The sequence below is a fragment of the Symphodus melops genome (assembly GCF_947650265.1).
Source record: "Symphodus melops genome assembly, chromosome: 22".
Classification (NCBI taxonomy): domain Eukaryota; kingdom Metazoa; phylum Chordata; class Actinopteri; order Labriformes; family Labridae; genus Symphodus; species Symphodus melops.
The window spans coordinates 15,353,714-15,369,999 of NC_136712.1; the positions used below are offsets into that span (position 1 = coordinate 15,353,714).

Here is a 16,286-nt window from a genome sequence, read left to right on the forward strand (position 1 = left end):
CTAATACTGTTTTATTCATATCATTCAGCAACCGTCTTCCTGGAGTTCTGGAAGAGACGCAGAGCCGTACTCGCATACGACTGGGACCTCATCGACTGGGAGGAAGAGGAGGTGAAGTATATCCTCGTTTTGGTCTTTTCAGTTATTGCAATTTAGTCTGCAGCTACAAAAGCTCTGTGAAGATGAAGACTCTTCTGTTCAAAACATTTCAAAAAGTAATGAAGCAAAGCCATTTACTTTATGCCATTTATGTTTTATTTCTATTTGTAGCTTGATTTTTAGACTTGTCGCTTGCTGGCTTCATTTAAAAAGGTTTCAAAGACTGAAAACTTGCTTTTAAAAGGAGTCGGTTTCTGATTTATTAATGATGTATTGAAATTCTGTTTCAACTTTTCACAGAGAGATAGCTATCACAAACTCAAGTGTTGCACTGTAATTTGGTTAAAGACATTTTTGTCGGTTGATAATGTTCTTGCCTCTCTGGTGACTCAACCTACAACCTTCATCTGTCAGTCAATATCAAACATGTTCTCTGAGAGCACACTCGCACTCTGCAATCCGTACCGTGCCCTAGGACGCTTCACCTCTAAAGTCCAGTTCGTCTGACCATTGTGAGGGCTCTGATCCATGATCAAGCACGATACACTTCTTTGGCCCTGGCACGCTTTGAAGAGGTGTGCTTCGGCACGGCACAGTTCATGGCATGCATGAATTCAAGTAATAGTACAAAACGCATTGAAAAGATGAAAAGCAAATATTTATATTTTTTGCGTTACTCTTTTATCCTTAAGCCTTTTTTTTTTCAATCTTAATTATCGACAAATCAGCTCTGGCTCTCTCTGACTAAATGACTCAAAATAAGCCACAACGTCAGTGAATTAGCTGTCATGTTCTCTGCATTGTTCTCCGATGAGCAGACAGGGACTCGACTCCCCTTCATCGTTTCCTTCTAGTCCGCCAGTCTTGTAAACTAAGCACTGTTCATAATTACATAAAGCTATTCATGTGTTGTATTACAACGTTATGTTGGCTGCAAGAACCGTAGTCAGGCCCGGTTCATCCTGGAGCAGCGTGAGTGACGGCTAGCAGGGGATTGGGGATTGGGGACAATAGTGCTGAAACACAATATGGGACAACTTTGCACCGCTTAACACTTCTTTTTCTGGGCGTTCATCTGGTTCTCACAACACAGTGATAATACACCCAGTGTGGTCAGTAAGAAAACTGCAGCTTGGTTATACTACTACTCAAGTGTTGTCTATAACACATGATATGAATTGGATTGATTGACTGACTGATTAAAAAGGCTTCATGATTGTCCACTCAAACTTGTTTATGTAAAATCTAAATCATTATTTTTTTATGATCACAATTTAAAAGGGTTTTACAAACCAAACATCTCAAGACAGATCACTTGATTTAAGTTTTCAAACATTTTCTAAATATTATATCATTTATATTTTGTTGTAACCTCAAAATGTTAAAAAGTGCATCGAGTCCAAACTCTATGTAAGACAAAAACTTAAAGCTCCTGTGAGGAACATTTAGTTTGTTGTGTTTTGGCGCCCCCCTGTGGACAAAACAGTATGTCTCTTATGTCTGTGCTGACTTAGTTTGTGAGTAGTGTTGTCTGATGACAATGTTTCATCCTGTCGTCTTTATTTCACTCGACTTAAATCTTTGACTCGGAAAATGTAAAGAGGCTGTTTCTAAAGCATATCGTTGATTTCCTCCTGCGACACCCCCCCCCCCCCCCCCCCACCACCACCACCGCCAACAGCATTAAATCTTCTGTCTATAGAAATAACACATCTCAGCTCTTGTAGCTCACATACAGGCATTACTATTTATATCAGTCTGTTTGAAGACCAGCTAAAAACTCCTGGCAGGACCTACAATAAATAATTCAGTCTGAAAACTATTATTCCATTCTTGAAATGTCACAATGGCTCTTTCCAGAAGTTAGCATTTTATTTTGTGCCACCTCTTTTTTTACATTATGTCACTCCTTATTTCATTGTGTTACAGCTGAAATTTTCTTAACTCTCCACAGAATCACTAAAACACATGAAATTACCAAAAACTCTTAAAACAGCAATTTTAGACAATTGATGTACTTCAGTCATGAATATGTGAGATTTGCACTGATACTGGGTTTTTTTTAATGATTTGTTTTTGACACTAAGATAAAGGAATGATTATCCTCAGTATTGTTCAAGCATGCATTGATGCCTGATAACTTAGTTTCACTGCTTGAGTTGCTTATATTTCTTACCCTTTTCTTTCAGGAGGAAATTCGACCCCAATTTGAGGCAAAATACTCCAAGAAGGAGAGGATGAATCCCATTTCTGGAAAGCCGGAGCCTCACCAAGACTTCACCGACAAATACAGCCGCCTCATCGTCTCAGCGTCTGGGATCTTCTTCATGGTGAGTTTCTTCACTGAACAAATATCAAGTAGCAGCTGTGCCAATTTCAGTACCCCGACTCAGACTGAAGAGTCTTTTTACTGGATATCCTGATTGTAGGTGCAGAAAATGACTATCATTAGTAATCCACCATGTGTGGGTGTATTTGTTTGCATAGGAGTCAGTTTTGACAAAAGTTTATGCCTTTTTTCAGTCAGTGTTTGATCGTTTTTGAGGCCTTTACACACTGTATCTGTTCCAGATGCATTCTTTGGATCCATAATCCGATAAAAAACGTTTTCCACAGACACCTTGCACGCTCATTTGTGCACATTTGACAAAACGTCTCGTACTCATCAGGCAGTAAATATGATTTAATGGTTCTTTCACAGCTTAAAAAATAAACTTTGTGTCCATCCACTCCTGAAAAATAAGGACAGCTCAAGGAGAGTTTCGCCTGTTAATAAAGGAGCTGCAATCACTGTCAGGTGTATTTCAGGATGTCAGTACAGTAGTGTCATACTTCAGATCTCGAGGACAGGCAGCCCCGGTTCGTCAGGTGAAAGGTCAGCTGTGGCTCCTTTCCCATATATCGGTACCCACTCTCTCTCTACCTGGTTTCTGTTCTAGCTCTTTAAAAAAAAGGCAGAAAAAGACAAAAAAAATCAATTTAAAAAAAGAGGAGCCCACCAATTTGTGCAAAGCAGTTGAGCCTGAACAACGGCTGGCAGTATGTTTGAGGTAATGACACAGACCAACGCAGGGATGGATGCGACAAAACGCAAAAAAATGTAACCACGAAAAGGAGTTTGGAGTGTGCAAATATGATTGGCACAAAATTAGATTGTATCTCTTTTTATACATGTGACTATTCCTGATAATTAAAAAAATGGACTCTGAGTATTTTTTTTATTAATTATTTTTTTACATCTCCTCAGATCCTGGTGGTGATTGCTGCTGTGTTTGGCATCGTCATTTATCGTGTGATTACCGTCAGCACCTTTGCTGCCTTTGGCTGGGCTCTGATCAGGAATAACTCTCAGGTGGCGACCACAGGAACAGCAGTCTGCATCAACTTCTGCATCATCATGCTCCTCAACGTGGTGAGCTTTTGGTGTTCATCAGTGGCATTGAACCAGAGATAAAGTGTTAAGTAATGACAAACAAGGCAGTGATGATCATAAGACAAATCATAGGACACATGACAGTCAATGTATAAACATGCAAAACAAACTAGAAGCTCAAGACATATATTAGAAACTTTGTCTTGATTTGTTTTTGTTACAGTTGATAAATGCACAATAGAGCCAGACAGATATGGGATGTTAAAGTGATACCAATAGCTGTAAATATTGAAGCAAATCCAGAGATTTTTAGGTCTTGAATCAAAGTGGACTAGTTCCTTTCCTTGTCATAAAGAGAGGCCCAAAACGTAGTAACTTTTTGGTTTGTCACTTTTTTAATTATTACATTGTGGGGCAGGCAAATTATTTTTCCCCTGATAATTTAACAAATTGTTTCATTCTGGGCAAAATTTAATATGAGTTGGTTTCAGCATTTTGTTACATTATCGACCAGTTATTACTTTTGGGGTTTTGTTAAAAAAAAAAAGTATTACATTTTGGCTCGTTGTTACATTCCAGGCTCTAACGAGGCACTTTCTTTCCCTTATTAAATATGTCCGATTTTTTGTTTTCCAGCTCTACGAGAAGGTTGCTCTTCTTCTCACTAATTTAGGTAAGTTGAACAAATCACAGCGTCTTACATTCCTGTATGCAGAGGGATAACATTTCACAGTACACCAGCTCAGAACATTCATCTCTTTTTTTAATCAAATAAATTGTGTTTGTCATGCAAACTAAAATCCCTTTTAATTACCCACAATAGGATGTGAGGGATGCATCCTTTAATGAAAGAATTGTCCTATCAACGTTTCTCTTTTCTCTCCATACTGCGACAGAACAACCCAGAACAGAGTCGGAGTGGGACAACAGCTTTACACTCAAGATGTTCCTGTTTCAGTTTGTCAACCTCAACAGCTCAACTTTCTACATTGCCTTCTTTTTGGGAAGGTGAGGACCTTGTGCTGATCTCACTGAGTTTGTTTTTCTATATTTACTATAATAGTTTACCAAAAAAAAGCTATCCGCTGGGCAAAAAGTACAAAACAGTCATAATAATAGGCTGATTATCAACGCACAAGCAAAAGAGAACTGAAGTGAAGTACCATTAACAAAGCATTTTAAAGATCTTTAAAAGTTTCAGCTCCAACTAAATTATCTGAAAAAAGAAACCGCCATATAAAGGTGTGTGTCAGCTCCATAACAACAGAGACAGAGGCATTTTTCATATATGCACTCCCAAAAGGTGAACAACATGTGAGGTTCCTAATACAGGACACTTTCTCTGTGAGACGGGAAAGGGGGACGGGGTCTCGGGAGAGAGGACAAATTTAGACTTTTTATCAATGCTACATGTATTTTGACATATTTACAGATTCAACAATTGACAGGTTAAGAACATACATGCAAGCAGAAAAGAGTATGAAGCAGATTCACTATGTACATGTTGGTCGTACTAGTCGCTCATTGGTTGCTTGACGTCACCATCCCGATGGATTGTCTTGAATATTTCCTGCAACATTTGCACCTTAGGCTCATCCTGCTTCACATCAACACTTCACAGGGGGGCTTGCAGTCAAAATTTCTTTTTTATTTTTTCGTTTCATATACTTTATTAATCCCTAAGTCGGAAATTGTGGTTCGCACTCTGTTATTGTAGAGACATGCTTCTTACACACACAGGCCTGAATCACATACATGCACAAGCAGGACTTTCTCTCTCCTGCGCAAGGTCATTTTATGAGTAATTAAAAAGTAGATATACTTGGATGGCCCGTCCAGGTTGTGTAGGAAACACGGGTTGTGAAAACATGCACAAAAATTATTTAAATCTTATATTAAAACCTCTCAGTGGACACATTGTAGTTTGGAAGCTTTTCTTTTACATCAGATGAATTAAAGTTAAATGTAGATAAGAGCTATTTTAAAATCTAAAGTTCAAAAGTTAATGTTTCACTCTGAGCAGAGTTAGGGTAGGACTCGCGCTAAGCCGAATTGTCCTCAGCGCTTTTAAAAGAGAGACTCCAAAAAGAAAAAGGGCACGCAGTCAGGTCACATCGTGGGCCAAGGCGGCAAATTTACTGACTTTGTGCCTTATTTAGAGTCATTTTAATCAGATACCGCCATAACACTCAGGGATTTCTCGATAATGGAAGATTGTCCACTTTTCGTGCCGTGCTTATGCTCATGCATGCAACAACTGTATCCTGCCAAAGCACACCTCTTCCATCCGTGCCAAGGCCAAGGAAGTGAGCACGAAACAGAGCACTCACACTAATCAAATTATCTTGACTTTGAGGATGAAGCGTGCCTGGCCACCGTCCGGATTGTCTAGTGTTGAGCGTTCCCTAAAAATGAGCTTGGCTAACTGCAGATTCCTGGAGTTCACCTGCTATTAGACCCCAGTAGAATTACTGGGCTCTTTGGTTTTCAGTGCAACACAGCGAAACCAGGAAGATTTCTAAAGCAAGATCAATTGCACAACAAATAACTATGATGACTCATTGACCATTGCAGCGTGTAATATGAATAGATGAAAGTACGAACATACAACAAGCAAAGTTTATTTTCAAAATAATGTATTTTTTTTTGGCAGATTTACAGGCCGGCCGGGTGCGTATCTACGCCTCATCAATCGCTGGAAACTGGAAGAAGTGAGTAATTACTTTGCGATCTCAAGGGGGAACAGCAAAGCACTTTGCCTCTAAGTATTTCTAAATTGAACATTAAGCTATTACTATATGAACCACCAGGCGTTTATCCCCCATCAGCAGTACACAGGGCTGCCAGCAGTACTTATGGGAACATATGGGGATAAAAGACATACTGAGGTGGTCTGAGGGGACAGAAGACCTGAGCTGGCACTTTAAGGCGCTGAGCTCATGCTCTCCTGCTTGTTCCCGCTTCTGTTGAAATGGAAACAGAAACAGCGACATGTACAGAACAAGTACAGCATGAGTCAGCTCTTAGTGACCATGTCATTTTTAAATGTTATGTAATAAGTTTACAGCTGGAGATAATGCTGACACATAAGTTATAAAAACATCAACATCTTGATGTTAAGGATTTTCTTCATAATGATCTTAAATTTAAAAAAAAAAAAGCATAAACATGCAACGATAAAAACTATCAGTTGATTTTTGAGATTTGAGTTTTAATTGAGATCTTTAGATGCGACCACACCCACAATGTTCCTTTTCATAAGACAGAACACAAATACACTTGAAACTTTAGGAAATAATCTTTGTCTTCCGACGACTCAAAGTGCTTTTACACCACAGGTCAAACGGACACATTCACACACTGATGGTAAAGGTTGCTATGTGAAGAGTCAGTCCATCAGTATTTACTAATTCTATTCACACCCATTCATTCGCCACCAACAAAGCAGAAGGAGCAACTTGTGGTTAAGCGTCTTGCCAAAGGACACATCTGACATCATGTGGCTGCAGGAGCTGGGGATCTGACCCCTGACATACTGGTTGAGATACGATATTCAAAATATGTGTCCTATCTGCATTAAAGGCAGGGTTGTTAATCTTCTCCAGACACACGTTTTAAGACTTTGGTTGAAACTGTCCTGACAGACATTTATCATTCATGTGCAAAAGGGGCAAAGAGAAATTTATCATCTGTAGCAGCCTATAAAGACAGTTTAGACAGAGCACTGAGGGAATGCTACTTTCAAAAATTATCAACTCCTGCCTTTGATAGGATGCATAAAACTCCTCGTAGCAGCCCTAATATTAGCGTAGTGTTATGGGAGTAAAGGGGATTGTTAAATCTGGTTTCTTACTTTGTCAGGTGCTTACATAAGGGTCTCTCTCTCTCTCTCTCTCTCTCTCTCTCTCTCTCTCTCTCTCTCTCTCTCTCTCTCTCTCTCTCTCTCTCTCTCTCTCTCTCTCTCTCTCTCTCTCTCTCTCTCTCTCTCTCTCTCTCTCTCTCTCTCTCTCTCTCTCTCTCTCTCTCTCGTTCATGTTTCTGCAGTGTCACCCCAGCGGTTGTCTCATTGACCTCTGTATGCAGATGGGGATCATTATGGTGCTTAAACAAACCTGGAACAACTTCATGGAGCTCGGCTACCCGTGAGTTCAAAGTGTTTATAAATCGTCAAATGTCCGTGACAAAAGTACAGTAAATCAATTAAAGATAGATAAGAAATACCAGCAGGATAAAGTGTTCAGTATTCATCCTCAGTCAGACATTGCACCACTGTCTTCTGTTTCTTGGTTGTGTCTTTGTGTTTTCCCAGTCTGATTCAGAACTGGTGGACCCGGCGGAGACTGAGGAGGGAGCACGGAGAGACTGCCAAGGCCAGCTTCCCTCAGTGGGAGAGAGACTACAACCTACAGCCAATGAATGCCTACGGACTCTTTGATGAATACTTAGAAATGAGTATGTTGTGACTCCATCATTACGTTAACATGTTCTTTACATTTGTTGCATAGAAGTCTGCAATCATAGTAAAAAAACTTCCCCCAGCGTTGTTGCTGCTTAAACTTCCGAATGCTCTCCATAATTGAATCTTCTATTTTAATTTGGCTTTACTTTTTATAGGTAGTATTTGTAAAATATAGATTGACTTAAATGAGAAAATGATCTCACTATATCCTGAGACATTAAAGAATGTTTTAGTGCTGGCTCCTCTGACTATAACGCAGCAGTCAGTATATCCTCCTTCTAAGTTTAGATTCCTGTCCGGAAGGCCCTGTTCGTTTGATTAGTGTGAGTGCTCTGTTACGTGCTCTCTTCCTTGGCCTTGGCACGGATGGAAGAGGTATGCTTCTGCAAGTTACAGTTGCTCAAGCACAAGCACAAACGGGGGCACGAAAAGCAGACAGCCTTTCATTACACAGCCGTTCTCTCCCCTCGGTTTGCCAGACATATGTCAAACCAACAGGTGTTTCAGCGATTTAAGCTTGTTAGCCAACGAGTTCAGCTATAACTGATTTAACCCAACTTAAGAAGCCTCTGCATTTTTTACAATAAGCTCCAAAACCAGACACGTAATACTGGGATAAATATTGGAGATGCTTTTGAAAAATGGAGAGAGGTTAGAACGCTGAAAGGTTTCAAGACAGATGCAGAGCTGGCTAAACACTGAAGCTTCAGTGTCTTAGACATGGCAACCTGTTTGTTTGTCGACTCTAGGGAGGAGGGGACAAAAGACAGCCCTCTTCAATGTTTTGAATTGGAATGCAGTTCACCTTTTAAACGCCAGGTGTCAGGGCACTTAGTGCTTTAAAGATCACATAATATGCAACATTTCCTAAGGCTAATATCCCTCGTCTGTCTACAAACTAACCAATTATGAGAAAAGTCTTTTCAGAAGATGTGTACTCTAACTGGCTGTTTGGAGATTTCCCTTCATGACACCACAAAGGGCACTAATCCCTCCCCAGATGGGTTACATTCCCACATCTGACCATTTTCACTGTAGCCCATTTTCATTTAAAGATAAAGTTACAGAAATAGTCTGATCTCAGCAAGGATCAAATAGACGTTTCTATAGGCACACATACTGCACAGAAGAAGTGGCGGCAGTGCCTTGTTAGCCAACAAAGAGCTGTTGCAGAAAGGGTCCCATTTTTGAGAACATGACCAAGCTGCAAGGAGGGATAGATTGTCGCTGCTCAATATCTGTTTGTTGTCACCTTAGCAATAACTTAAACTTGGTATCTCAGCCAGGTGTAAGGCTTTGAGAACAAAAAATCGGATGCACTGACACTGACAGCTTTGGCTCCAAAAAACCAACATGACAAATAGAGGAAATACCTTTCTCAAAATTGATTTGGTTCGAAGCATTTAATGCTTTGGGACTTTGGTTGACAAGTCACAACGGGACCTAAAAACTTGTGTTTTGTGTGTTTGCTTCAGTCTTACAGTTTGGCTTCACCACCATTTTTGTGGCAGCTTTCCCTCTGGCTCCTCTCTTAGCATTGCTCAACAACATCATCGAGATCCGTTTGGATGCCTACAAGTTTGTCACACAGTGGAGACGACCTCTGCCTTCACAAGCCAAAGACATCGGTAACTAGCAGATCCTCTTTTGTTGATCGTTTTGTAGCTCGACTTCCTGATAACATGGTGTGTGACTGCAGGTATTTCTACTTGTGTTTAGGGATCTGGTACGGTATCCTGGAGGGAATCGGCATCTTATCCGTCATCACCAATGCCTTCGTCATCGCCGTTACCTCAGACTTCATTCCTCGTCTTGTTTACGCCTACAAGTACGGACCCTGTGCAGGCCAGGGCCGAGCAGGAGAGGGGTGAGTGAGGATTAGTTTAGTTCAAGGTAAAATGAATTAGCTTTGAACAGGACTCCTCATCTTTTTAGTTCACTTCTTCCTTTATGTTGATACATTTTGTAGCAGTGGATCATTTTGTTTTGTTCTGTTCCTCAGCTGTATGATGGGATACGTTAATGCAAGTCTCTCGGTGTTCCGAGTATCTGACTTTGAGAAGAGGTCTGAGCCACGGACGTCTGGCTCTGAGCTCAGTGGAGAAGCTGTCAAGTATTGCAGGTGTGTGACTGCAGCTTAAAATATACAGTTAACTCATCTTTTTTATGTGACCATGCCACCAGAAGTGTTCCCAAGTTTCATTGCATGAAAAACTTGGCTGCTCATTGTAAGCTTGTTCATTTGCAGCAGGATTTGTCTGGAAGCCTTTGTGCAAGGATGGATTGTATAACCTATTTTGCATGTGTGTTTATCCATCACTCTAATGATGATCCCGTTCAGCCAACATGCAGCCTCTTACTGAGCTCCACATAGAATAGATTTCACACTAAAATTAGGTCAACACTGTTTCAACAATGTATGGATCCCGAAGAGGTCATGCATTCATACTTATTTTACTCTTTGTTTTCCCCTGGTGAACCAATAACAACCTGGGGAAGTCTGTTGGTGTGGAAATGAGCGTTATAGGAAACAGCTTTGAATAGTGAACAAACCTGAACAATATGTTGCGTTCTTTTCTGTATTTTATTTAAAGCACTCAACAATTTGAGCTGGTCATTGCCCATCACAGACACTTTCACTTAACACACTTTCCTTCAACACATTGGTCCACATATTGTGCGACTACTGTACATACTGTAAAATAAAAATGTTAAATGTGGTAAATTCGGACAAATACTGGAATTCAATTTTAAAGCAACTGTTTAAAATCACTTCGCAAAAAGTGTGTGGCAGTCAAGGTTAGTAAGACAACCTAAAACCTGAAACAGCATCTTTACTCCACATTTAATGTAGGTTACAAATGCCCTGGTCTAATATATGTATGTCCTATTTACTGCATTATAGTTCTGTTTACATCTGTTCACTACTGCATATACTTCTGTTTAAATCTTAGTCCAACCTTCTTTCTTGTATTTAACTTTGTAATTTTGTACTTACGTTTTGACACTTTATCTATGATTACATTTTATTATACCTGCACTGTTGTTCATTTGCTGCTCAGTGTGCCTTTAAAATGCCCCCCAGGGACAAATAAAGTTTTTTGAATTGAATGACTTCTTCGATGCCATGGCTGAAAAAACAATCCTTGAAACCCAAAATTGGGTAATTTTTGGTTTTGAATGAGAGAAAAACTGCAAAAGAACTCCTGCACACTGGTTACATAGTGATCTCTTTATATATTGGAAAGCATTGAAAAGTTAGATTTTTGGCAACTGTAACTCAAATGTAGTTTGAATCTGTTGTTTAATAATCTAACAGCCCGATATTTGTTAGAAGTGACATTTACACTCATCTGTTTGACCTACCAGGTATCGTGACTACAGAGAGCCTCCAGACTCTGCTGAGCCGTACTCGTACACTCTTCAGTTCTGGCACGTCTTGGCAGCCCGTCTGGCTTTTATTATTGTGTTTGAGGTCAGTGTTTTTAATCTTTGACAAATTAACTATTGCTTGCAATTCTTGGTCATTACATGCACTTTTCTCCTCTACACCTTTAGCAACATGTTGCCTTAAATTGATCCCTAAACAAAAGGAAGAAGTCTGTTGCTTTCTTTTGTTTTTGCTGTTATACATTTTCCCTTTTTAAGTGTTGTAAAAAAAGAAAGAAATCTCAGAGGTTTGATTTACTTTTTTGACATTTTCTGGCATTGTATGAATGCATTCTGTTTTTTCAGCATATGGTGTTTGCTATCAAAACCCTGATCGCCTACTTGATCCCCGACCTCCCCAAGGACCTGCGGGACAGGATGCGCAGAGAGAAATACCTGATCCAGGAGATGATGTATGAGGCTGAGCTGGACAGACTGCAGAAAGAGAAAAATGAGAAAAAGAAGAAAGACAGGACCCATCACAAGGAGTGGCCCTGAATGCAGTGACGGGTATAGACATGGAATATGTTATGTGTAACTTCATCATGTTGCACCAAATTTAAAAAATGTGTCTCTTTCTTGTTCCTAGGTTTTCAGCTGGTGTTTGGTGTTCACTGGACCATGGGGGATGGAGAAGAGTGCTGGGTTTCCTGCATGATACTGGACCCTCTCACCATGTCAGATCAGCACCACCTGGTGGACTGTTGATAAACTGCACCCTTCAATGGGCTTGGTGGTTACCTCCGAGCCTCATCCTCTGAACACACAAGATGTTCTCTTGAACATTTGGCAATGGGTTTTGCTACTTTAGGTTTTAAGATGGTTTCTACCACTTTGGACTTAACAGTGTATGTCTTCAGATCCTGAATGTAGACTTTAAACCAGACTCAACTTTTAAAAGACTTCTCTCTTAAATGAGGGACACACTCTCCAAAGCTTACTGAATGACAAACCCTGTTTACATTTCCTTTCTTAAGGAGTTGACATTTTGCTTTACTGTAAATACAGATGTTTATTGATATCTGCTTTGCTAAAGTGTAGTGCAATAACTAATAGAGAATGTCATCTCAGAAACCGCAATCAATTCAGGCTGGTGATAGCTGGACTGTATTTCTGGATGTTTTGAAGAAACCTCGGCTGTTTTGCTTGATAGATGGTAATTAAGTGATGGAATCGTAGCAAAGAGATCGAGGGTTTAATTGAAAATGTGAATGACGCAGCGGTTGTCCAGCAGGGAGAGAAACTGAGATGAACATATATGGTTTTTCCTGCTCAGCGAGCTCACCAATAAAAGTAACTTAGAGATCTATTCTGCCCAAGCTGTGACTGTGTTCACACTGGGTTTGAATTGGAAATGCTTCCATTTTGAATTAAGAGGAATAATTACAGTAATAAACGTATTTATTGTTAAGAAAACTGACTTTGATGGGATTGTGTGTGTCTGTTTCCAGGGGCGTGTCCAGGCTTTATGAATAGGGTGGTCCAACTGGGGCACTGTCTTATGCAAGGGTAGAATTCAGTGTAACGTCCACACACGCATACACAAGCATCTCATTTGTTTACCCTCTCTGATGGCACTTTTCTAATCAACTTTTATGTAATCCAGGAGAGGCTACCTAATTCCGCTGTGTCAGCATGACAGTGCAGCTCCACACTGAGTCACACAGAAAGCTTCCTCCACATCCAGACGCAAAAGAAGAGTAAACTACGTGAAGAGGGAAACATTTTGGGGCCGGTTTGTCAATAAGCACAACTTATGCCCACCTTTTGCAACAATCCATTTTTAGTGAATCAGGCACTTGGTGCACTCAGTGGAAGATTTGGTCCTGGGTAGTTATTGTCTTTTACACCACCAGAGGGTGCCAGAGTGCTAAATTACACGTCAGCTACAGCGGTACAGCTCACCTTCGTTTATTTGCATTCTTCTGGTAATAATAATAAATAATAATCACTTCACAATGCTATGCAAGTCATATATCGGCCAAAATTAAAGGAGCAGAACTCTCAAACATCTTACAGCTGAATGTGGAAACTAGCTTTGATTGCATATTACTTTGTACGCTGTGAAGCTGTTTAGAGGCCAAACAGCTTGTTACCTCAGTGCAGATAAGTGGGCTGTAACAGTTATGACTTTAACAGCTGGAAATCAAGTGAAATCAATAAAGCGTTCAAAGGCCTTAGTCAGTATTTCATATTAAAATATGCAATATAGTTCAGATCACCTTCTACAGCCTTTAATTTCATGCCACATCACAATACCCCTTAGACTAGCATTGTGCTTGAAGGCCCCCGCAGATGCATTTTAATAACCAAACACATCTGTTTATTCAGCGTCGATCACTATCTGCTCTCTTTGAACATACAAATAATCATAGATTAGAGAGCAGAGGCTTGTCCCCTGCAGCCTGGATTACCCTGGTGTGGGGGCCTTTGCTCCATTTTGATTATTAAAAGCTGGGGACAGAGGAGGCAAACTGTGTTTTGTTTCCTGTTAAGGCAACTCTTCCATAAGAGGATTAGCCCTGACACACGCTCAGTCAGGGTTACGTAAGGCTGTCAGAGGATAATATCTGACATTTCCTCATATCCTGCATTTTGGCAGACCGGCACTCTGGGAAATTGATGTGGTGAACTCATGTGTGGTAGCACACAGAAGTGCAAAAGAAAAAGGGAATTTTACTGCCACCAATAAAATCAAATGTCTTGAATATTTTAAATAGACAGCTCTATTATCTTATAGCTGAAGAATATACTTTATAAATGTTTAGCAGTAGAAAAAATGCACACAACAAAATAGATGAGATTTATGGTATCAGCGTAAATTATACCAGACAAATCTCCGTCAGACTTCCTCCCTTGACTTTGGGGATTTTTCCCTGGCAGGTTCCCAGTCACATACAAACTGCACATCTGCACCAGTGTTGGAGGGGACACTGTTTTTTACATGTGTACTAATGAGACAGATGTTTTTATCTAATTTTAGCAGCTTGTGTGAGTGTATGATAAAGAGGGCTGCAAGGAACACCACACATTTGAGGATTCTAAATGGCAGGGTTGGTCATTTCCTCCAGATACTGTACGCTGCTTAAGATTTGGGTTACAACTGTCTTGAGGTGCTGAAAGAAACGTGTTCTGAAAAAGGGAACAAAGAAAATGTTATCTGTAGCAGCTGTAAGCTTGGAAAATGACTTCAACCAATGTCTGCCACAAAGTACCATTTGGATGAACCAATCATGCGTCCCTGCTTGTTCTCTACCAGTGAGGAATGACCACTCAGCTGCTGGATATTATTGACGAAGGCAGAGGCAAGACATGGTGCAAATCATCTGCTATCATTTATTTGGCATAAAGCAGGAATTTCCTCTCTGTTTTGCAGGTTTGTTTTCCATCAGATGCAGAGCAGCTGCTGCAGCACCTGGGCCCAGTTCCTCATACATGGCTCATTTAGCTGGATAATTTCAGGATAATATGACCTGAGTCAGGCTTCTTCTGTGCCTTGAAGCAGGTTTAGCTAAATCACTATAGCAACAGATCAATAAACTTAAAACTGATCCAACTGCAGGTTTGTTTCAAGTAACAGGATTTAAACTAAACACCCCACACACAAAAAAAACCTTATCATTTACAATTTTTTATCATCTCAAAAACATTACGAATTTCTCTTTTGTCAACATTTGTGTGCCATGTCTAAATTGACCTATAATGAAAGGGTATCTACAGTATGTGCCTTGCTCTCAATTTACGAAATGATGATAGACATAGAACCACAAAAAAAAGGTTTAAAATTTAAAGCATATTTTCCACCTACCACACATACTAAGAGGAAGCAACAGACAGAAAGTTGAGTTTTTTTAAATGATTGGTCAGGCTGTAAGTAGTGAGAAAGACAGATTTTTAGTTTAGTTACAGTTGATGAGAACGCTTGAGACATTAATGAGACTTTGCCTCCATCCAGCTGTCAGTCAAGCAGTTTGAACTCTTCATGAAGCTATCTCATCTTCAGCTGCATGGCTCTGCTGCGCGTGCTTCAAAAGAATGGACTGATTTAGTCCAAATACCACTCGCAAGGATTGAGATATGAGCGTTACCGTTTCCTTCGTTTACCTTCTTTGCACTAAGATAAGAGCGGGCTGATAATCTGCCTTCTGTCAGTGAATTAAGAGGAACATTTATCCTTGGTTAACACACAGTGAAGAGAATCAATGCACTGATGCAGCTGTATAGACTTACTTGCTCCTCTCCTCCAACTAACACAAGTGATAGAGGCTGCAACAGAGTGAGGGTGGGGAGTAGAGCCTTTGGTGCTGTTAGTTAAATATTAGAGATGACTCTGGGAACTTTGCCAAGTCAACAACACAGCACCAATTATATTAATCTACCACAGTGAATGATGGTTTTTTGTTTCATGTTTAGGTTACTTGTTTCCAAGTTTGAATTAAGGGTTTGATCTATATTGAAAGTGATAAGAAAAAAACTATGAAATAATTAAGGTTTGTTCATTATAGTAACTCAATCTCTTTTTTAATTACGAGGTGAGGTAAACACAATTAAAAAAAAAAAAAAAAAAAAGCTGAACACAGCAATGAGTTATCAGCAAGTACATATTCCTCACACTTCCGCATTTAACTTGTCTGCAGTCACTTGCCAAGCTGCTTGTCTTGCCTTTGCTGATGCTGAGGTGTTTGATTTGGCTGTTATTATGCTCGTGAAGTTTTCATATTCTTTCATGATGGTTTGCTGTTTAAGTTGTGTCAAAAAATTCACTCTTTCCTTTGAATTTACCATTGCTAATAATAATAATAATAATAATTTGTTTTATATAGCGATTTTCTAAATACCCAAAGACACTTTGACAAAAAACAAACAACAATCCATAAACAATACCGAAACTATAAAGTAAAAGCAAGTGCAAAGGATGGGACTTAG

At 39.8% G+C, this 16,286-nt stretch overlaps 1 protein-coding gene across 3 annotated transcripts in view; it reads left to right on the plus strand.

The window, feature by feature from the left end:
• LOC306818017 (anoctamin-4-like) overlaps positions 1–13,232 on the plus strand; it is a 48,821-nt gene extending 35,589 nt beyond the window's left edge. The window contains exons 16-30 of one of the 3 annotated variants that reach the window (XR_013778113.1): positions 29–111; positions 2,289–2,429; positions 3,347–3,511; positions 4,109–4,145; positions 4,369–4,480; positions 6,126–6,183; positions 7,517–7,614; positions 7,782–7,924; positions 9,407–9,559; positions 9,651–9,798; positions 9,934–10,053; positions 11,301–11,406; positions 11,667–11,870; positions 11,950–12,881; positions 12,967–13,232. Coding sequence is in view for 2 of the 3 variants with exons in the window: in XM_079335349.1 (XP_079191475.1) it covers positions 29–111; positions 2,289–2,429; positions 3,347–3,511; positions 4,109–4,145; positions 4,369–4,480; positions 6,126–6,183; positions 7,517–7,614; positions 7,782–7,924; positions 9,407–9,559; positions 9,651–9,798; positions 9,934–10,053; positions 11,301–11,406; positions 11,667–11,858 (1,556 nt within the window). In the remaining variant the exon portion in view is untranslated. Of the gene's footprint in view, positions 1–28; positions 112–2,288; positions 2,430–3,346; positions 3,512–4,108; positions 4,146–4,368; positions 4,481–6,125; positions 6,184–7,516; positions 7,615–7,781; positions 7,925–9,406; positions 9,560–9,650; positions 9,799–9,933; positions 10,054–11,300; positions 11,407–11,666; positions 11,871–11,949 lie in introns of all 3 variants that reach the window. The other 2 variants (XM_079335349.1, XM_079335350.1) reach the window with 2 other exon arrangements.
• The last annotated feature ends 3,054 nt before the right edge of the window (positions 13,233–16,286 follow it).